We start from the raw sequence: 21,518 nt of genomic DNA, 5'->3' as shown, positions 1-21,518 counted from the left end.
TAAAATATACTGCTAAAAGAACAATAAAGAATGGCTATTGGTAAGCGGTAAGGACTAACAGTAGCAGTTGCTTTAGCACTATAATTGGTATTATTAATTGTTGTGGAAATGGCTAGAGAATTTATGTTGACTTTGGCTATAGATGAAGATTCACAGTAGTGTCTTTACATTTTACCTTACACACACACACACACACACACAAATACACGCACATGCACACATGCGTACATATATAGCTGACATTAGGTTTTGCTTTCTGTGGCAGCTGCAGGGCATGTGGAGAAGAAGCAGTGAAGAGGTTTGTCTTTGCGATGCCCTTGACATTTCCCGACTCCTCTCTCCCACTCGCTAAGAGAATCAAAACTGGTATTGAGCGGTCGTCTTATAGCCAACCCCATCCACTGCCCCGTGATGATAATGAATTGTCCTTGAATCCTGAGTGGAGAATTTTCAACCCCCATACGCTCTTCTGCTCTCTGAGTAAATCTGCTGATGTGCTCAAATCTTGTGGGAACAGACTGCATGATAATGCACATTAATGTCCCAGAGAGAAAAGACATTTGCTTTCAGCACTGCATGACTGGTACTGATGAACTGTTTGCTACTGTGAGAGAAACAAAGAAGGAGCTAGAGGCGGAAAGATGAGAGGGTATAGGGACAGGACTGTAGGGAGTAGAAGAAGAAGGAGAGAGACAGAGAAGTGAACAGCAGGTTTGACTTTGATTTGTCATGTCAACAGTGATAATATTGAAAATGCAAATTATTGCAGATAAAAATAGAGGGGGATCTTTTGAAAAACAAACACTGGCAAAACTGAAAAACAATGTTTGAGTCTGCTCTTCTCTATTGTAGTTTAATCAAATCTTGGGTTTATCACATGGTAGGACAAGTTACATCTATTATACTTGCCACAAGCCTATAAAATGCCTGTCAGGAAGAACAAGGTCAAACATGTTAAGCCGATTTTGGCCGACTTCTCATTGCAATTCAGTATTAACAATATAAAAATGATGTAATGTGGCAATAACAGGTAATATTCTGGGTCATCTTGGACATTAATTTCCCCAGCTCCTCTAACTGTTAAATTTGCCACTAATCACTGTTGTTTGTCTGTGTTCGTTCACCTTATAGGGGAAAATGAGTTTCCCTGACATGACATTTCTTCAAGGCAGTGTCATACACATTTGACACGAAGGAGTACAAGAAGACATGATAGGAATGGGATGGTTGCTAGGTTGTGCCAGGTAGTTAATACGGATACTAGGCCACTGGGTGGTTGGAGGGCAGAAGTAAGAGGTTTCTAAATATTTTCTTATATTTTTGGGGGTTATTTGCTATTGTGTTCCCAGGCAATTGTCAAGGTTTTTGAAGCGGCTGCTGGTTCTCTCTATAGTGCGAATGAGTCTTTCTTGTGTCGCCTTGGCCCATTTGTCAATCTGCTGTATAAACGCACATACACACACACATGGACATTATTTATACAAGTCGGTGGATCCAGCCCTCCTACTGATGTTATTTCCTTCCTCCGTGGGGAGCACAATGTGGGTTAATGAGGCACAGAGGCCAGATGATGTCCTTCCTTCAAAGTTAAGTTTACTTACACCTGTGCTATGTAAGACCTTTATTGCGCTTTGAGCTTTTGAAAAACGGATACAGGAACACCTATACAAACATATGCACACACAGGGCTTCTTGAGGATATAATGTGTAGAAGAAAACAAGGAGGAGAAGCGGGATCGAGTTGTGCTGATCACCACAAAACTAAACAGCTATTCTTGAAACAAATCCAGTCAGGTGTTCTCCACCTCCTCTATTCTCTAAACATACAAACCTCAGTGTAGTTAGTTCCCACATAAAGCAAAAGAAGCACCTGATACTAATTATGAATAGATTTACTGCTCCGCAAAACTTCTGGGGTTATTTTTATCGAAGAAACATAAAGATGGTGGTGGAGTTTTTATAATACTCTGTCATCTGCAATGGTAAAGAAAGAAGGAAAAATGAAACATTCCCGCGATGAACGCTGGCTGCACTGTGAGCGTTTGACTCCTGCAGCTTACAGCCAGCAAAAATGGAGAGACTAGGTACACAGATCACTTTGTTGATAAACCAGGATGAACTGTTTGGATAAAAGACAATTGTACATGTGCAAGCTGCCATACCCAGCAAAGCACTGGCAGCTTCAAAAGTGGCATATCCAATTGTTCAGCCAAGGAAGCAGTGAGTGACTCGTGCGATGAATGGTAATGAAATACGAAGCACATTTGAGAAAATGGTGCTCTCAGACTTTGCCGTCTTCTTGCACATTTATGAACAACATCATGAACACCCACTCAGTAAATAAGAAATGTCGATTTTCTCTGAAGTAAGAGGACTACAGATCAAAAACGGAAATGTGTTGTGTTCTGCATCGGAAGGAATGTGACTAGGATCACAATTAAACATGATTCTAATTATAATACAAAATTCTTAGATGGCATATTCAAATGATCTTACAGAGAGATGCCTGGATATTTGTTAATTGATTCCACAATTAAGTGATTATAATCATTGGCCTATTCAAAAATGTGTGTTGTTATGTCATCCTCTCAAAAACGGCCGGTCTTACCATATTCTGATTTAGTTTGTGTGCTAAAGTATCAAGGAGTAGCGATGCAATGCGCAGCCATATCCCGAGCCTGAATATCGCCGATGCTTATTACTTGCTGTACTGCAATGAGGTCAGAGTCATCAGTGTCTCCATCTGATGCAGATTTAGACAGAAAGGAAGAGGCCCAGCTGCCTCACACAGCACATACCAGTAACGATAGCTTTACTCCACTGGTTTGGAACATGAAAGCTGGCAGGCGTGATAGGGAATGACATAGAGGAGAGGATGTTTATGGGTGTGTGACGCTGCTTTGAAGTGATTTATCTGATCAGATCATTTGTTTGACTCTGAATACTCAATCCAACTCTAATCACAATTTTTAATGGTAGTCCATTGAACACCTAAGTGTGCTTTCACATTGGGTGCCAATTTAGTTCATGTGTCATTGTGCTTAAATTGTGGATGGTGGTTGAGGCTTTGACTGCATTGATGCAGGACCACAAACTTCCATTAGTATTTATGCATTTAGTGGCTAGAATTTGTTTTGCACTCATCCCCATTTTGAAGCAGGTGGTTTCTCCAGAATTTCATACAGTTTTCTGACAAATATTTCCCAAATTTTGGCAAGTTTGTATCTAAACGACTTTAGCCTGACAAATACCTACAGTTTTATAACCTATATAATCGCTAAGCCATGTCCACATTTGATCTAAATTCAGTTTGTTGGCATTTCTACCCAAATATCCTGTTGAAATACAGTGGCCACAAGTTTAGGTAGAATCCAATCCACTACAACAGAACTGCAGTAAAGTCTTTATGATGTAACAGTATCATTTATACTAATTTATGTATTTTGAAGTCTATATTCCCATTTACATACATGAGGGGGGCATCATGTTATACCTTTCAGTATAGTACAATACAACAACACTATGAAAAATGCTTAAAAAATTGCCAAAGCTGAATTAAACTTTTGACACAGTCTCAGAGACAATAATGATAATGCTAATTTCCCTTATTCAAATCATTATGTTAACCTGCTGGGATTCATCTCGAAAGTAAAAAACAATTAAATGCACGGGCTGAACCATGGCGCTGGAGTTTATCATGCTGCACGAGAGCACACCAGCAAAACAAAAATGAAGGTTTTGGATGCATATGTATGTGTTGTTGTAAAAGCAGCAGCCTGTGTGATTGGAGTGTAGGCGGAATCATAGAGAACATGTTGAAGGACTGACTCCTCCCCCTCCTACCGGCTACACCCCAGTCCTGCCTCCATTGTCACCTCCAACGCCAGACATGATTGTCAAGGGTGGTGCAGATATGATTTTGTCAAATTATAAAAAATTGAAATTGTAAGGAAAATGACTGCAGTCCACCTTCAGTCCTTCATCACAAACATCTACTGTAAAGCCTTAACACACACTGATGCATAGTCTCAGTTGTGTCCCTCTGTGTTCCCTGGTGGTACAGCCTAACACTCGTGTGTCGTGTTCAGGCATGAGTCTGTCCTCATTAACACCCCCGTCTGGTTGCAAGTTGTGCCAGTGTTTAAACAGAAGCATGTTTTCCAAGCACCTTGGCTCAATCACTGCTTCCTCACCTCTCTCTCCTTCTCATTTACGTCTTCTGACTGCCTCTCCTATGTCATTTGTTCTTTCTGTTGCTTTTGTTTTTTTTACGCCTCTCTTTCCATATCTCTGCTTCTATATCGATCTCAAAGGGTCAGAGTGATAATTGTGGCTCGTAATTGGTGTTTCATTGACAATCAAATAGGGCTTTAACAACTGTTGCCCTCCTGTGACATGAAGCAGTTTGTAGTACAATTATCAGTTTACAGCCGTTCTTTAATCTTTCTGGTCCCTGTTTTAAATGGCCCCTTTGTTTCCCATGCATGCAGTCTGCCATGTATTTGTGTGTGTGTGTGTGTGTGTGTGTGTGTGTGTGTGTGTGTAAGCATAAACCAACAAAATGCTTTCATCACCATTGATAAATCGCGTTTTCCACTTGTGCTTTTTACGTCTCTTTGTGCTTCTAGAATGAGATTTTAGCGGTAGATATCTGCATCACTATTAATTCAATTAAAGTTCTCACGTTTTACAGAACACAAAGTTCAATAAATACATCCCACATACCCACAATGTCTTCAGGAACCTCCGTATATTGGACCAATAAATGTCACAGGAAAGTAACTGGGGAGCGCATTTTACGTCATGATTTTAGACCAAAACGGAACTAACATGTTGTGTTTTGTTAAGCTTTATTTATTGACTGAATGTTGTGTGAACTGCCACAGTGTTTCCTTGATGTTTACTGGAGCTCTTCTTAATGTCTTAATGTCTCTTCTTAATGACATTTCTTATGGGAAATAAAGTCATTTAGTCACTATTAATCCCTCAGCCACGTTTTGCAGTTATCCATATAAGCTCGAGGCAGGCACCAGGCACCAGGTTTGTGATCATGTTTTTCGGGATTGCTCTAAAATATAAATGATCCAATACAGACACAAAAAAGGATGATAAAGAGGAGTTTCAGGTTCCTAGGAATAAAGCTCATAAGCCAGACTGTTCAGTGAGTGACGTGGTGGCAATTGGAAGGGATACAAAGGGGAGGGGGTTACTGTCCTTACCCAGAGGAAGAGCATCCCTGTGTTCCAGAATTAGTTAAACAAGAAAAATGCAAGAAAAATTAAATTTTCCTCTGGGGTTAAGTTGTTGAGTGGGCCCTTCATTTTGGAGAATTTCCGAATTTGCATTTGATCCATCCTAGTATTAAAAGTGTTGGGCAGCCACACAGTGTGCTAGCTGATGGCCCAATAACAGACAAAACATTTTTAATGATGGAGTAAACCAGAGATTCATGTCAAACCCAGGACCTTCTTGCTGTCACATGAGAATGCTAACCACCACTCACCATGCAACCCTGAGCATAAACATCACTGATATAACACAGTGCACATAATGCTGTTGTTGTTTTCCATTTAAGGAAAGGCAGCAAAGAGATGCAAGCTCCTTCTGGCATTCCTTGGCAATCAACATTGATGCTTATTGCTGTAAATCCGTTCCTTTCCTCCCCCTCACACTTGAATGACTCTGGTGGGAGGCTCTGAAAGTATATTGTGTGCTTTTCTGATATTTTCTGCTTGTCCGAGTGGCACTGCTTTCTAAAAATAGGACGAAGATGTCTACGATTCTCAAAGCAAGGTAGCAGCAGGGCAGAGCACGTCAATTTTGTGTTTCGTTCCTAGAAATTTTAAAAGCACCCTTTTTCATGCATTTACTTCTTTTTGTGTCTTTCAACAGTTCAACGTAACAGATGTGGAGATAAAGATAGTAACAACAATCAATTTGGAACACAATCAATTTGCGATTCAATGCCCATAGTTGCCAAATAATTATTCCTAAAGGTTTATGTGCCCCCTGATCTTCGACTTTGGCACCAACTTCTTGCTTTATTTTCCTATTGCACACATGGTATATCAAAGTTGAATTGCTTAATACATGAAATTTACTGAACACACTTATGCTCCTAAGAGAACGGTCCTTTAACACTCCCTGCACTTCATGAGCTATTTCTAGCATTCCACTGACGTCAATCTGTTTGCCTTGTGTTCAAAACAACAAGGTAGATCGCCAAAGAAAATTGAAGCGCATTTTGAAAACCCTGTGGCATTTTGTGTCAGAGGCTAGACCAAAAATATGACTTGTACGAATAAAAACAACTACCAGGCATACAAACTAAAAGGTAGTTGGCAAAATCAGTGAACAGGCACCAGGTATCCAAAATTGGCAAAGGCAAATACAAAGTCAAGGTCTGCAACAACAACAACAACAACAACAACAACAGTAACAGGCAGGCAGGCAGGCAGGTAAACAGAGAAAAGGCTGGATGACTCAAGCAATGCATCAACAACAGTCTGGCTTGGGGGGTTGGGAGTGAATGGGAGCGAATGGGAGCAATTGGGAAGCAAAGGTAGTCAGATGATCAGAAACCAGAAACAAGAAAACTCTGGGGTGACAGATGGAGATTTGGTTGAGAATAGAAGGCTCAGATGGAGAGGGATAGACAAATGCTAAAGGTGGATTACTCCATATATACTCGATATACACACTCCGCCCTATTGATGGAGTTTCCTGATTCCATAATTGATGGTCCTCATATCATCAGCTTGACTACTTAACTACAAGCAACGACACCTGTAGTATAGTTATAAACCCACATGTGTCTGCATGTCTTGCCTTTCTCGCCGTTTCTTGAAAACGAATGTAGAAATTTGCAAATGCCTGAATTAGTATGTATCGTCTGCTGTCGCCCACCATCTACAGCATTTCCAGTACGGCTGTGGTAAACAGATTCTGCAAAAACCACCGTCATGGCTATCAACACGTGAATCATCATCATCATTTTGAGAGCCAATCTGCATTTTTACTCGATCCTAATCAAAACAGGTTCGCGGGTATGAACAAACTCTAAACAAACCCCAGAAGGAGCAAATTCCATGGCTAGTTAATTATTGCAGTTTCTGGTGTAGAAATCAGAAAGCTTTGGCCTGATGGTAGTGCTTAATGAAATAAGTAGTAAGAGGAAACTGAACCATTATGACCCGTGCTCTAGAGATCATAAACACACGCTGCAATTTTCATGGACATCTGGTCTGTATTGTCACCATACAAAGTGTTCATCAAGGTGAAATGTAACCATGATGTTATTAAAGGTCACTGAATTAGCAACCATCTGCCAAGGACTGTCCATGGTTTTTTGGGCTGAACGTGATGAAATGATTCATGAAGCGTCTCAGTCTTGGTGCCGTCTGTTACAGGTCCTGAGGTACCGCTCTCTGTGGTCGCCTCTTCATTTCTTGACACACACACACACACACACGCACACGCACACGCACAAACACTCATGTTTGCTCAGACCCTATTCTTTCAGGGTTTACCCCGTGGCTCTCACAATAGAGCTTGGGTTTGTGTGGTTTTATGCATGTCTGAGGTTGAGTGGCTCTGACAGCATCGGCTGAAAAAGAACTGTTCTCCCCAGACTAGGAATCTCTAAGTTCTGTGTGTGTATGTATGTGTGTGTGTGTGGGGGTGGCTGTGTGCCTGTGTGTCTTGTGTCTTGATATGCCAGTATGGCTGGATCTCAATAAAAAGCAGTGAAGCAGAGTGTTTCTCCAATCAGTCTGCTTCCTCTTTCTAAATGTCCTCACCATGATGTGTGTGTGCGTGCGTGCGTGCGCGCGTGTGCGTGCATGTGTTTGACATGTGTGATCATCTCTGCACTTCGATGACCTTAAACAGATTACATTAGTGATAATATTCTTCTGCGGGTAGGCAGTATGGGTAGTCGGAGCCCGGCGGCGCACCTCCGAGCTGGGCCCCAGGGACAAAAGCCCACCAGTCGCCGCCACCACATTGACCTGGAGAGTGGGGGCCGCACGGTGCAGCTCTTCCCCCGGGCTTAGGCTGTGCTCTCTGAGTCACAAGTTATTAGCCCTGTTAAATTAGACCCATCAACCTCCACTGGGCCCCATGATAAAAGAAGACCTTATATTATGGTAATATTTTTACAATATCTAGTAGTCAATGCTCACACACACATATACGCAGGGGGTACCTATATACTGTAGGGCTCTTCTGTTGAACTGTGCGTATGGAAAAGTGGACTCTACTGACAGCAGTTTAATTCAAAGCCCTTTGCAATGACCTCACATTGACCCATTCTAGGAGGAGCCCAGAATCAAACCAGGAACCTTCCAATCCCTAGACAACCACTCTACCTTCCTAAGTCATGCTGCTGCTGCTGCTGCTGCTGTATAACTGTGGCAGCTCGCCCCTCTCAGCTTGTTTGCCCCCCCCCATTGTCAGTGTGTGTGTGTGGTGACATTTTGGTAGTGGAGTGGGATCTCCCTCTCCACACGGAATCGTAATCCAACTCTGAGGGGAGTATAAACTAGTATTAGATGAATAATAGGTGAAACCCCCTCCACTCTGCCACACAGACAACAAACCCAATACCATCATATTTTCTTGCTGTTCCTGTTTCTCGCAGATGCTTTCATCCCAGTCGAAACTTTCCTTTAAATGTGGCCTGGCTGTCTGAATGTACGGCGTTGTTAGTGCTTTCTCAGTAGAAACGGCTTGATGTGGAGTCACCTCGACTCAAACTGGGCTCCAGTCACGAACTGACATAATGACAACTTGACTTGGACACCAACGACTTCTGACTTCCGTTGGAAAGTCGCAAATCATAGTTTTTCCATTTCTGTCTTGACAAATATGTGTTCTAAAAGTATCCACTACATGATCATCAATCAGTTTACTGGCCTGGCATTAAATGCGGTATTTGTGTCTTTAAGGGACATCAGGTCAAGGCACCATACATAACTGATTTGTTTTTCCTGTCTCATGTTTCCTTGGAAGAAGTCAGTCAGCTTAGTTGGACTAGGTAAATCACAGTCCATCCTTCCCTTCTCTGTATCCACTTCTTGTACGGGACCGTTGGGGGGCCTGAGCCTATTGCGGAAGAACAAAAGTGAGATGTGGTGGTTATTCCTATGATTTGTTGTTACCCAGTGTGTCATTTAGCTTTTTAATTATCTTTAATGACCTGAAAGGGTTCTCTTTACAACACCTTCAAGGATTCTGCTATAGTCTGAACCTAAAGAATTATTTCCTTGTTAACGGTGTAACCTTCACAAGTATCCTCCCTTTGCCGAGAGTGCAGAGTCAACTGTCCATTCCATCATACGCTTCATGAAGAACGTATTTATTCAGTTATTTCTTTATTATTTCGTCTCTCTCTCTCTCTCTCTCTCTCTCTCTCTCTCTCTCTCTCTCTCTCTCTCTCCTCTCTCTCTCTCTCTCTCATTACCTCATGTTTTATGGATCCAGTAAGTAGTAAAGGATTTACAGGGAGTTTTGTTCACTCATCCCTCTGTGCTTGCTTGCACTTTAAATATTCACAGTTTGGAGCATTGTTTGCTTCTTGGTAACCCTCCCTGAGGATTTCTGCTACATTATTAGCTGTTGTATATTTTTTTTGTGAGGTTGTGTGTGTCTGCCTTGGAGCTGGTGCAGTGAGGTTCTTGGGCTGTGAGTGGTGGCTATTGCTTTATGGCTGACTTACGATCATGGCTGTATTTTAACCATCTGTCAAATGCCTTTTGTCCCTCAGGGGCAACAGCATAGGAAGCAGAAGTCTTCAGGCCACAGTGTGCACTTAGTGTAATTGTGTAGTGAAGCTGATCAAGCTCCTGGTTCTGATTGCCTGATTTTTTTACGAGTGTATCTCCAATTCATTAAATGGTTTTACCAATATCCTAATATCCAACCAGTAGCAATATTGGTCCAGTCCGTTTTTTTTGTCAGCTTCTGATATGATGGCTTCATTTTTTGCTTTTTTTTTAAATACTGTATATAGGCCTATTAAATGGGGTCTGGGTCACCAAAATAATTTAAGACAATTTCGGGGGTTAATTATAAGCAGGTTCATTTTTAGATAAATAAATTTAGTTTAAATGATGACTGAGTGCACCTGAACGTGTCTTCTACATACACTCTGCCTGTTCAGCTTTTATTTATATTTGTATTGTATCTGCTTTCAGTTGAGCAGTGTTTTAAATGTGTTTTGTACTTGTAAAACCAGATCTGTTTTGAGGTTTTTTGACCATTCCCTGTAAAAAAAGGAATGAAATGCCAGATAATAGAATGCACAATAAATATACAACATTGATAAGTATTTTAAGATATTTCTTCATCATCATATTCCATTGACTATGTTTTCTCTATGCTTAATTCTTAACAAAATCAGCATGTCTGCTTAAATGACAGTGTGGGTCAGTGTTTAAAAAAAGAATCAGACCTAGAGGAAATGGAACGAGTGGGGGGAGGAGGAGTGAGACGAGAGGAGGAAATGTGTGTGAAAGATGATCCTAGTGCTAGACCACCAAACGCCACCACGCTTAAACCTGCTCTGTAAGCGTTGTGTGTAGCCTTGTGTGTAGTGAATTGTGGTCTGTCAGTGGAATTCATGCATTATGTGGAAATATGTCAAATCACGTCCAGTACGACTCTCTCTCTCTCTCTTTGTGTGTGTGTCTCTCTCTCTCTCTTTCGCTCTCTCTCTTTCTCTCGCTCTCTCTCTGTGCTTTACGCCACAGGAAATGTCATGCGTACAAATGTGCAGGCACTGGCAGCATGCACTTGAATGCACCCAAGCACATGACACAAACGCCTTATTTAATGTCACACACGCACACCCTGTATCAGTTGTGCCACCTACAGGTTTCTGAAGGCAGTTTTGACATTCAACTTCCTCAGCACCATGGACAGAGTAACTGTGGTGGTGAACAGCACACACACACACACACACACACACACACACACACACACACACACACACACACAGACAGAGGTGTGACATTGGGTTGTGCCACAGCTGTGTCTCATTTCATGGGCTGCAGTCTTGGAAGGGTGCGTCTAAAGACCCAATATGTTTACGTGGCAAAGTGGCTGAGAAATGCAGCCAAACAAAACAATAATCTCTGATGTGTGGTTGTACTCGTATTTATCGGTATGTACCATCTATTATTCTGTCATAAAACAAAGGAGCTAAATAATAGATGTTGAAGTGCACTCTAAAACTTAATTTGTGCACCTCTTTTGTTCAAGGGGATGAACATAAATTTAAAAACACATTCATAAATCCAATGTTTGAACAACTTTTGCTTCTCTGTACAAATTAGTTCTAATCTATTGTTATGTAAGCACTGTTTGTTTGTGTCAACTAAAATAAGACAAAGAAGAAGTGAAATATGATCTATATTTATATTGATGGCTATGTATTCTGGCTAACAACAAAATCAAGTTGACAACAATACAGTTATAGTATAGCTTTTCTTTGTTATTTAGAGTGTTGCAGTTGAAATAATTTGTAAACCTGTACATATTAACATCAATATTCTAAACATCAACTCTTATTAGTAATATAGATATTCAGAAGTTTAGATCCAACTCTTGTTCTTCCAGTTGAGACTTCATACGATAATATTACAGTAGAATATCAAACTACCCTCCTCTTTCGTTTGGAGTAAGTAAACAAATGTCTGGCGTGCAGTCACGTGTGTGGATGAGGATGGGCGCCCTTTGCAGGGTGGTTAGACCGAACCTTCTGTCCCCCGCAGGGTGCAGCCGACTCGCACCCTTCCAAGGCTGCAGCCCATGAAATGAGACACAGCCTGCATGCTCCCTTCAGTGAGTGTCTTCGTGGTGAAAACCAGTGACACGCAAGAGGTGAGGCTTTCTGCTCTGAAGATAGAGACCGACTCAAGCTGGAAGCCAACAGCCCTCGCAATCAGTAAATGGAAGTGATGCCACTACCAAGTTTCCTCCTCATGAACAGACGGAAGCATGGATTAGACGACAATAGTGGCCTGTAGACCAGCTAATTAAAGACACGCAGTGCTTATTTTTGCGTTATTCAGTTTAAGACCTACAGGAATTGCAGATACCTTTCTTATTTGTATTCATTACTTTCCAGATAAACTAAATTATTTGATTGCAATAAACATAGATGTGATTAAAAACTCAAATCTATATGTACGGGAAAACTATGTAGCATATGGGAAGTAAGCAAGCACATTTTTAAATAAAGTAGCAAAAGTACTTTTCACTTTTTCTGCCATTTCTGCTCAGATGTTGCAGTACCCATGTGATAAAAGGGACAGAATTAAAAGACATAATTGATATAATTGAGCTAAACGCATCATGCTCTTTTTCAAATTGGTTGTTGGATCAGTCGACTCCTCAGCAGAACTGCTCACACAACACGCCTGTATTGATTCTTACCGTGTTGACACCATCTGCGTTTCAATCAAAAGCCTCCGTTCACATTGCTGAAGTACTTGCAGTGCACTTTAGAAGGTGATAAGCACTTCCTTTGAAACATTGCTTTTCTATAAGATGGTGTTGAGATTAATTGATAGAATACATACATGATAAGACATGTGGCTGAAGCTGTGCTGGAGCCAAAACCATTTTCCAGAGTCAAATGATTACCATAATACTGTTGTTTCGCAAAGATTAAGACAGTAATCCAAAAATAGACACAGTTTTTTTCCTCTTCGCAGTCTGGACATTGATACACTAAGTTTAATTTTGAACATTTAGAGATCTGTGAGGCAGACGTCTGCAAATCTTTACAGATTGGGTTTTGGCTGTACTGTTTGTGTGGTGACATCAAAATAATATTTCACAATAGTATTATTAACTACTGAAATCTTTAAAGAATACAATTATTATCTGTGTGGTGAATGGCATCATCAACTACATGTATTGACTTGTGTGTTGATGTATTTGTTTATCCAAACCAGCTTTAGGGATTTCATAGGGGCTTTAAAAAACAACAAAGACTCTATCGTTGAAAACTCTATATGTATTAAAGGAAAAACAAAGGTCAAACTAATTATTTGGCATCTGAATGATCTAACAGATTATGAGGCCACACACTACAATATACCAGTTCCACATTGTCCCTGAAAGTCGATTGATTGATTGATTGATTGATTCAAGAGGCTGTGAGTGTTTTGGGTTAAAATGCAAAGAACAGGCCAATGCTGAAAATGAAGGGGATTGACTTGCCTGCAACAATAACAGTTTGCTTTGGGTCTAAAACAAGTGTTAAATAATGAAGGTTTGTACTGCACGGCTGTGATCAATATATTGATAGTGTAGTGGTCGGGGACATTCATCATCAAGCTGCACTGTGCTATGGTTAGGGTCTGACACCTGGGGGACCGAGGGAAAAGGGCGTTACGTGCACTAGACCATAGCCACTGATTTAAACAGATCTCTGATGACAAAGCAGTTTAGCTGCCTAAAGTTGTGCTGGACGGTAATAGTACAGTGACTTGGGAAAGTGTATATCTTAACAAAGTGGAATGGCCTGTGTGAGGACAGGACACAAGACTCTTAAACCAGTGTCCACCACATGAATTAAGCTTAAAGTGACAGCGTAGGTCTAGATGAAAGACTACTAAAATGTCAGGAGAGAGACTGTTGCATTGGGTTCACAGTGAGAGTCTGGCTCATTGATTCGAATGAGATTCAGTGAGTGTGTGCGCGCGCTGTGACCTGTTTGTGCAGTGGAGTGTGAGGCCAGCGGATGTTTCAGGGTCACTGCTGGTGTGGGACAAAATGGACCAACCGGTCGCGGAGGCCGGCGCTGCCTCCCACTAACTGCTGCCCTCTCACTGTCAGTGCCACTACTGTCACGTCATCACCAGGTCACACAGAGCAGACGCAGTGAGATAAAGCTCGACTCTGATGGATCACTGCTGTGGCCCCTGTTGGCACTTTGCACTGAAGGAGTCCTTAATATTCTCTAGTCTATCCTATGTATTCTGTGTAGCTGTAAAATGCCACATGTCACACCAAGCGCAAGCACATTAATGTTTGATGCAGTGAGATCTGTACGGTTTGTGCAAGAAAACATTTCAGTGATATTATGATACAGCTGCCTATCAAACTGTAGAATATGCAATAAGTACTGGATAAGTTGGCCAAATACTGAGCTGATTCACCCCATCTGTACCCTGAGGGGATTTTATGGCAACTTGCTTCCCGTGCATACAGATAACTTTTGTTTTCCGGGTTCCATCTGGATGATTTCTTGCGCACAAGAATGAAACCATAAGAAATAAACTATTCATACTCCACTGCACAAGCGGATACCAAAGTATTCATTTAAAGTCGCAGGGTTAAACGAGTTCAGAAGCTTCGACAAGCAATTAAAGATGGGGTCAAATGATATGAATGCTTGGGAATGTTGAATGATTTATGATGTATCTAATAATGCATGAAATGAGACCAATAGAGATGCTTCATAATAAAGACTTATAAGTAGAAGGTAATCAACATTCCTCTGCAGGTAAATATATCTACAGTATGTCACAGTGTTGATGTTGGAGACTTCATCAGTGACTTGGCAAAAAATATCTTTGGCAAGGACACACACAACACTGAGAAGCACAGTATCTATGTGGTTTGACTGTGCAAAGCGCTAAACACAACAGCAATAGTAAATTATTGTTATTAATATTATGTTAAATACTGTGTAGCAGTTAATATTTAACTATTGACAAATTGAACATTCTGCTCATATGGAGAATGCAGATCTTCTGTGTGTTCGGGCGAAAATGGAAAAACTAAAAATAATTACAGCCTGGGTGCAATGAAGACATTTCTCAGTGTGAGTGTGTGTGCAAGTCTAGTATGTGCGTGTGTGTTCATGTGTGTCATTCTCTCCCTTGAGGCGACATCAGTCAGCTGTGAGTATATCCAAGCCCCTGGACTCCTTTCTTGGTTGACTGGACAGTCTCTCTACCACGACCATTTCTCTCTTGAGAGTCGTCATCCCTCAACATGAACACACATACACACACACACACCTTGGTGGCTGTATGTTGCAGTAAGTGAACAGCTGTGGCCATACTGTATGTGCCTAATCAGACCATTGATAGTCTTCAGACAAAGGCGTAAACAACACTTATTTGTCTTTGAAATGCCAAACTGAGGCATTTCATTGGTATATGTCTTGGATTGGTGTTAGAAATGTAAGTGCATTAAACACTGAGAATGACTTAAAGTGGCTTGCTTGCTCATGTGGAAAAGCAATGCTGTAAATTTACAAAACTCAATACATTGGCGTCCCGACTGACATTTTCCTGTAGTACAGTGGCACCCGACACCTCTGCGTACCTTAATAGTGTATACAACAAAAGAAGCACAGCTTTCCTGTCTTCACGTCAGAGTGTTGCCATGTTTGTCTTGCCGAGGAAGGATGCTGCAGGCAGATCAAGCAAGACTGCAGTGAAGCCTCTCTGGAGTGCTGCACCCTGCATGAAAACACTAAGCTTGTCAGTAAAGAGGCATCCGTGTTTACTTTCCTTTAACAACGAGAACATCTTGAGTTCTTCCTTTAGTTTGTCGTTCACTCTGATTCTACACGAACCAGGACACCGGCTGTGGATGCTCATTATCTTTCCTCTCTGTTGTATTTGAGTGTGTGTGAGTGAAAAGTGAGCAATTATCGTATGGGTCTTGTAGACAGCAAAACCTTTCCATAATGAGAACATCTCTTTATGCAGGGTGCATGTTGTGTTTGTTTGTTTGTGTGTGTGTGCAAAGCACAGCTTCTTCTGAGTTTATGCAAATGAAAAAATCTTTTGTATTCAAATTCTGACCAATATAATACAATAGATGCTGGCTTGGTTTCTGCTGTTTCGATATTTTGAAGCATTGGGGCTTGAATAAGCATTTGCCTTGAAATGTGGTGTCTTTTGTTAATGAGGAATATCTTATATCTCGCAATATATCTACAATACACAGTTTGAAATGGCTGTTTCAATATCCTTTGTTCTGGTTTTGTCTGTTTTTTAATACAGTGGATTTGTCTGCATATATCAACTTCCTGTTTCTTTAGAAAATTCCAAGCGAAGTACAAATGCACAGTAAAGCTTTGTACAAACATTTTTCCTGCCATTGTGTCGACTGTTTCTCATTTGGCTGTTTGTTTCCTTAGGAAAGAGGTCTCATTATCTACGTATGGTGTTTGTTTTGTTTATCACAGGGGAAATGTGCTTAATAAGAGATAAGTGACCTAATTTAAAGCCTACATCTTCTTTCATCTAGGAGAGCCCAACAAGAGGATAAAACAAATATTCATGTATAAATGAGAAGTAATTTGGCAAACTTTGTCAGGATAAGGTTGCGAAAACAATGCTCGACCTCATGAACCGTTTATTTGGAGTTATTTCAGGAGACTGCATGGAAGTCAGTGGGTTTTGACTGAGGGAGGAGCCTGTGACCCAACATCTAAATGTTAGAGGGCTCAAAGAAGTGCAAGTGCTTCATCCAGCACCCAAAGATTGCAGTAGATGAGGGCGTAACGTTTTTTTGAAAAGTAGCTCCCCGGTCTTCAATCACCATTACCACCTGTCTGCAGTAAATCTTCACTGGCACCAATATTCAGCTGCAGCATAGGGAGGGATCACCTAACAGAGGAGCAGCAAGTACAGGAGCTCAACACAACTGTGACTAGATGCATTTTACTCTAGCATCAAGAATGCTTGTTTTAATAGTTCATTCTCCTTAGATGCTCTTCCCAGGTGCCACTGTATGCATCTACATCATCCGAATGCACTACACAGCTGTGCAAACCTGACAAGATCATTCATTAGTCTGTGAAATATGGTTGGAATCCTTATGCAGCCCAAATTGCTTGTCAGTGTATGCAACCTCTTGGGTCTGTTAGAAAGAGGAACCTGCCAATATTCCTTCAGGAGGTCAAACTTACTGATATACAGTATTTAGCTGGCAATCTTTCAGGTAGACAAGGCAGAGGATGAGGGCTTAAAACCTCAAAACCACATTCCAGCATGTAATTTACCTCAAAATTCAAATTTTTCTCTTTTGTCAGGAGAGAAGCCATAAAACATCGTAGTGGGCTGAGCCTCCCTAATGTCAACATCATGCTCATGAAGTGAGTAGGAGATTATTCATCTGAACACAGGGATGGATAAGAGTGAATGATGTGTAGCAATTATGTTTAGTCTCATCCAAATGTCCAAGTAATAGCAGATAAGTTACCCAAAGCTTCTGAATTATTAAGCAAGGTTGTAGTACCCTCATCTCCTAGCACACCTCCTCCTTCCTCAATGGCTGCAGACGCTCAGGATGATCTCGGGTTTGCAGTACTAGCCAGAGGAGTGTGATTACCACACACTGTGGACTACAATCAGAGACATGTCACAAGACCAGTCACAAGTATCGTATGGTTCAAGCTGGGTAAATTTGCTCTTGTTTGGCCTATCAATCAGTTAGTCCCAGAAATCTATTTAACAGACAGAGAATGGCAACTCAATACCTGATCACCTGCACTATGCTGACAGTATTCATTTTCTTCTGAGAAAGTTCTACTTTCTCTTTCTGAGGCAGGTGAGGTAGACGAGTCTCTGTCTAAGTCCACTGAGAAAAGTAATCAATGTTTGTGGTGGCTCTCAGGACTACCATTGGTTGATGGTAAAATCCCACCCTAACAGAACCACACACAGGCAGTGAGCCAACACGAGGTCAAAGGACTGAAACGTGATCTCCTGCACAACTTTACCGGCTGCCGATCGGAGCCGGGCAGCTTTCTTCCCAGTCAGCATTTAACTCAGTGATTTCAAAATGCTAATTGGAATCACTCCAGCAGATGATACAATGAAGATTTGTTTTGTTTGAGTGAATAAATTGTAATAAGTTGTTGGAGGACTCGCATAAACAAGCGGGATTACATTGTGGATCCCAAACACAGAAATGATCAGGCTAAGCTCCCCGACTACTGATTTTTTGCAGAAATTGTACACAGTGGTTAAGTAGCTCAAGTAGTGAATAAATGGAGACAACCAGACCAAAAATGAGGCAGAGGACCAACACAGCTACTTATCACATAATCATGGAGAAGGTTAGCTTGAGAGTTGTTCCCTACCTGAGATCAAACAATTATTTCACTGAAGGCTCAGCTTTTTTGTTATTTTTACAACTATTAGCGGACATGGAACCCGTTAGTACACAAACAGAAGACACAGCTGCTCTGGCACATCATAAACCTGTGGCTTTAAATGGAGGACATCAAACATTCAACATCTTAGACATTGCATCAGATGTTGATTTATCAGGCCATGTATGCCATCCCAAACACCACCACGGATGACATCAATATCATTCACTGCCCACACCAGACACACACCAACCGCCGCATCTCTCACCCCTGTGCCAAATATCAGACATACTTACTTTATGAATAGGCACAAAGATGTTATTTAAACTGATTCTACAGAGAGGAACACAACTCCCTGTGTCTGACTGTAGCACAGAATGTAAGCGACTCCCTGACAAAGCATCTCAAGCACCAGAATCTCTCAAACGTTTGACAGGCACTTTCTTATCACCGTCAACTAGAGATAGAAATCCCTCAGCTATGAAAGCAGGACACTCTTTCAAATGAACCCTTCGCTGACAAGCTCTGATTTATCATTTTTTTGTGCTATTTTGGTCAGTTTTCCCCAAATGTGCAGCTTTCTTGCTTTAGAGAAGCTAGAGCTTAATCTGACTGATCTCTCTCATGAATATCTTTGAGACTAGAGTCTTTTTGACTCTTGTCACCAAAAATTTCTCTTGCTTTATCTGTAACATTCGTTCTTTTTGCTGCTCAAAAGATAAACTCGCTATTGATAAACAGATATGCAGAAGTCCTTCTTTCAACAAATTCACCTTAATATGATGCGTTCAGTGTCCTCTAGACGAGTAGCTGCAATTTCAGCATTGAAATGAGCAGCAATTTAACTGCTGATCTTTTCTTTTATGACCAAGCGATTCTTCAGAAGGAGACTGAATTCCTTCGCTACAGAGGCCATGATGAATTCCAAGCAATAATGGGACCTGACCCAACCAAGTGTTAAGCAGTTTAACAAAAAGCGGCCACACTAGCTAATGCACAAATCAGACACAAATCACCCTTCCAGTGGTTACCAGCAGGGTTTTGCTCATTCACTATAAACCAGTGGGTCTGAAGAGCACCATGGACATGTTCACCAGCCATCACACTAACAGGAAACACCTGCAGCACACTCACTGGTAGTATCTGTTGCCGAGCTTACGGGGGAAAAAAACTTTCACAAAAGACACAACCACAATCAAGAAGGGCCAACAAAGGGTCCAAACAAATGCCCGAAAACAAAACTACTGAGTTGTAATGCATGATATGCCTCAATTAATTCCCAATTCAAGATTCAAAACCTACCAAAAGCAATTGTTTCAAACTTAATGGACGTGTCCCCAATTTGTCACGCCCGGCTCAAGAGAAGGACATAGAGGAGGAGACACACATGACTTTTAACTAAATATTCATTATACAAAACAGTAAAAGGAGAATGCTGCATGGAAATCAGTAACATCAGTGTGTGCTGTGCAAAAAGTGATGGCGATTGTTCAAAGGAACCAAACCCGAAAAACTAACCAAGCACAAAGGAGAGAGAGGGAGAGAATGAGACAGGCTAGCACAGGTGTGAGGCGTCCCACTGATTGCTTCCTGCCAATCTCCCCAAAGGAGAAGACGGCCCAGGAGAAACAGGAAGCTCAAGAAAGCTGTCACAACTGCTTAATTAGCTCATGAGAGGAAGTGCAGGCGCTGATAGGTGACTTTAATTGTTAACTTCAAGAGTACATTGACTTACAGTGGCATCATCTAGTCCTGTTATTAAGAATCAATATGATAACATCAGACTGACTTTCATTTGTGGAACTTAATGTATTTTGGTGCAATACTTCCCAGAGGTAGGAAAGATAAAACTCCTCTAAAGTGGTTGAGGTGAGGTCACATCTTTGTATTCGACTCCAGTATACAAAGTCAAATCGCTGCAGGATGCTTATAAAATGATAGGAAATAGGATGCTGCCATTTGACGCATGAGCTCTTCAGATAAGATGGGCTTTGTTTCATTATAATTTAAGTTTCAGACCTGTCAGATAAAATTAAAGAAAATGTCTGAGTCTGAAGCTTGCACCTTTCTCATGCTACACTGATGTTCACTCGGGCAAAACCAAGTAGAGACAGCACAGTGGGTAGCTGAGGGGCCCTGGGAGAATAGTGCGGCAAAAAACACAGTGCAGGTTTTGCTTGTACCTGTTTAGAACCACCAGCAACCTTTGAAGTAACAGGGGAGTGACTAACTTGCAAACCCATTTGGTGATTTTGTGCAATGGGCCAGTAAAATCGAACTAATTGCACATAAACGGTGTCATTTTCTTTTTTTGTGTGAAATGCAGATGATGACATACTGCCAAGGGTGACACATTTTAGCATACGGTAAAATGTGTTTAAAATAGTTATGGAGCACTGTGTGCGTTCAGCAGGGTACTTGTCACATTTGTATCAGCCACATCAGGCTACCAGCTGTATCATTCATTTCTGAATAGACTGACTCATTAGATCAGCCGATTGGCTCTCAGCTCACATCCTATCATTTTCGCACAAGTACACAGGGTGGCCTGACTAACACCACATACTGCCACTGCTCCATTCAACCTCTGCCTCCTTCTGTCTGTGCTCTTACTGACTTTGATGATTTATCTGTGAATTCTGGTTCCCTTCTGTGTACTTCATGTTGTGCCCTTGTGCTTTCAGTCTCTTAATTCCTTGTGTGTGCCCTGTATCTTTGTTCTCTTTTCCAGTTTGCTCCCAGTACTCCCGTGGTGTCTTCGCCATTTTTGGCCTGTACGACAAGCGCTCGGTTCACACATTGACGTCCTTCTGCAGCGCACTGCACATCTCTCTCATCACGCCCAGCTTCCCCACAGAGGGGGAGAGTCAGTTCACACTGCAGCTCCGACCGTCCATCCGCGGGGCACTCCTGTCCCTCCTCGACCATTATGATTGGAACAAGTTTGTCTTCCTCTATGACACTGACCGGGGTGAGTACTGGTAATATGTGTATCTTATCCCTATTCCAATACTGCTTTTTACTGTACAAACAGCCTGTAGCCAATAAATCAAATACTTTTTTCTGGTAACTCAATTTCAGCAGTCATGCAAAGATACTAAAAGATGATCTTTATTAGTTTAGGCGATATTAATGGTAACTAGTGATAATGGAACTCTTATGGTCAAACAACAAGGCAGACAGTCCAGAAGTCTTAAGCCAATACGGAAGAAGTAGCAAGAACCCTCCTGTAATACAACAAAACCTATGAATACCCAAACTTCTTCATGTTAGGTTAAAGGTTATCAGGAGGGTCAGATATGGCCATATTTGTACAAAACCAAGAAAGAAGTATGACATTTCATGGTCAGATATTTGCTATCCTGTTGTCAGAATGCTTTCTCGG

General features: G+C 41.4%; 1 protein-coding gene across 5 annotated transcripts in view; it reads left to right on the top strand.

The window, feature by feature from the left end:
• Positions 1–21,518, top strand: part of gria4b (glutamate receptor, ionotropic, AMPA 4b) — a 92,652-nt gene that overhangs the window by 17,058 nt on the left and 54,076 nt on the right. For all 5 annotated transcript variants that reach the window (XM_076161285.1, XM_076161284.1, XM_076161287.1 and 2 more), the window contains exon 3: positions 20,865–21,104. In XM_076161285.1, the coding sequence (XP_076017400.1) occupies positions 20,865–21,104 (240 nt within the window). The remainder of the gene's footprint in view (positions 1–20,864; positions 21,105–21,518) is intronic.

The sequence above is a fragment of the Genypterus blacodes genome, unplaced genomic scaffold (assembly GCF_046128005.1).
Source record: "Genypterus blacodes isolate CSIRO-AG114 ecotype Tasmania unplaced genomic scaffold, CSIRO-AGI_Gbla_v1 ptg000111l_1, whole genome shotgun sequence".
NCBI lineage: Eukaryota > Metazoa > Chordata > Actinopteri > Ophidiiformes > Ophidiidae > Genypterus > Genypterus blacodes.
This window is presented reverse-complemented; position numbering and strand designations above follow the sequence as displayed.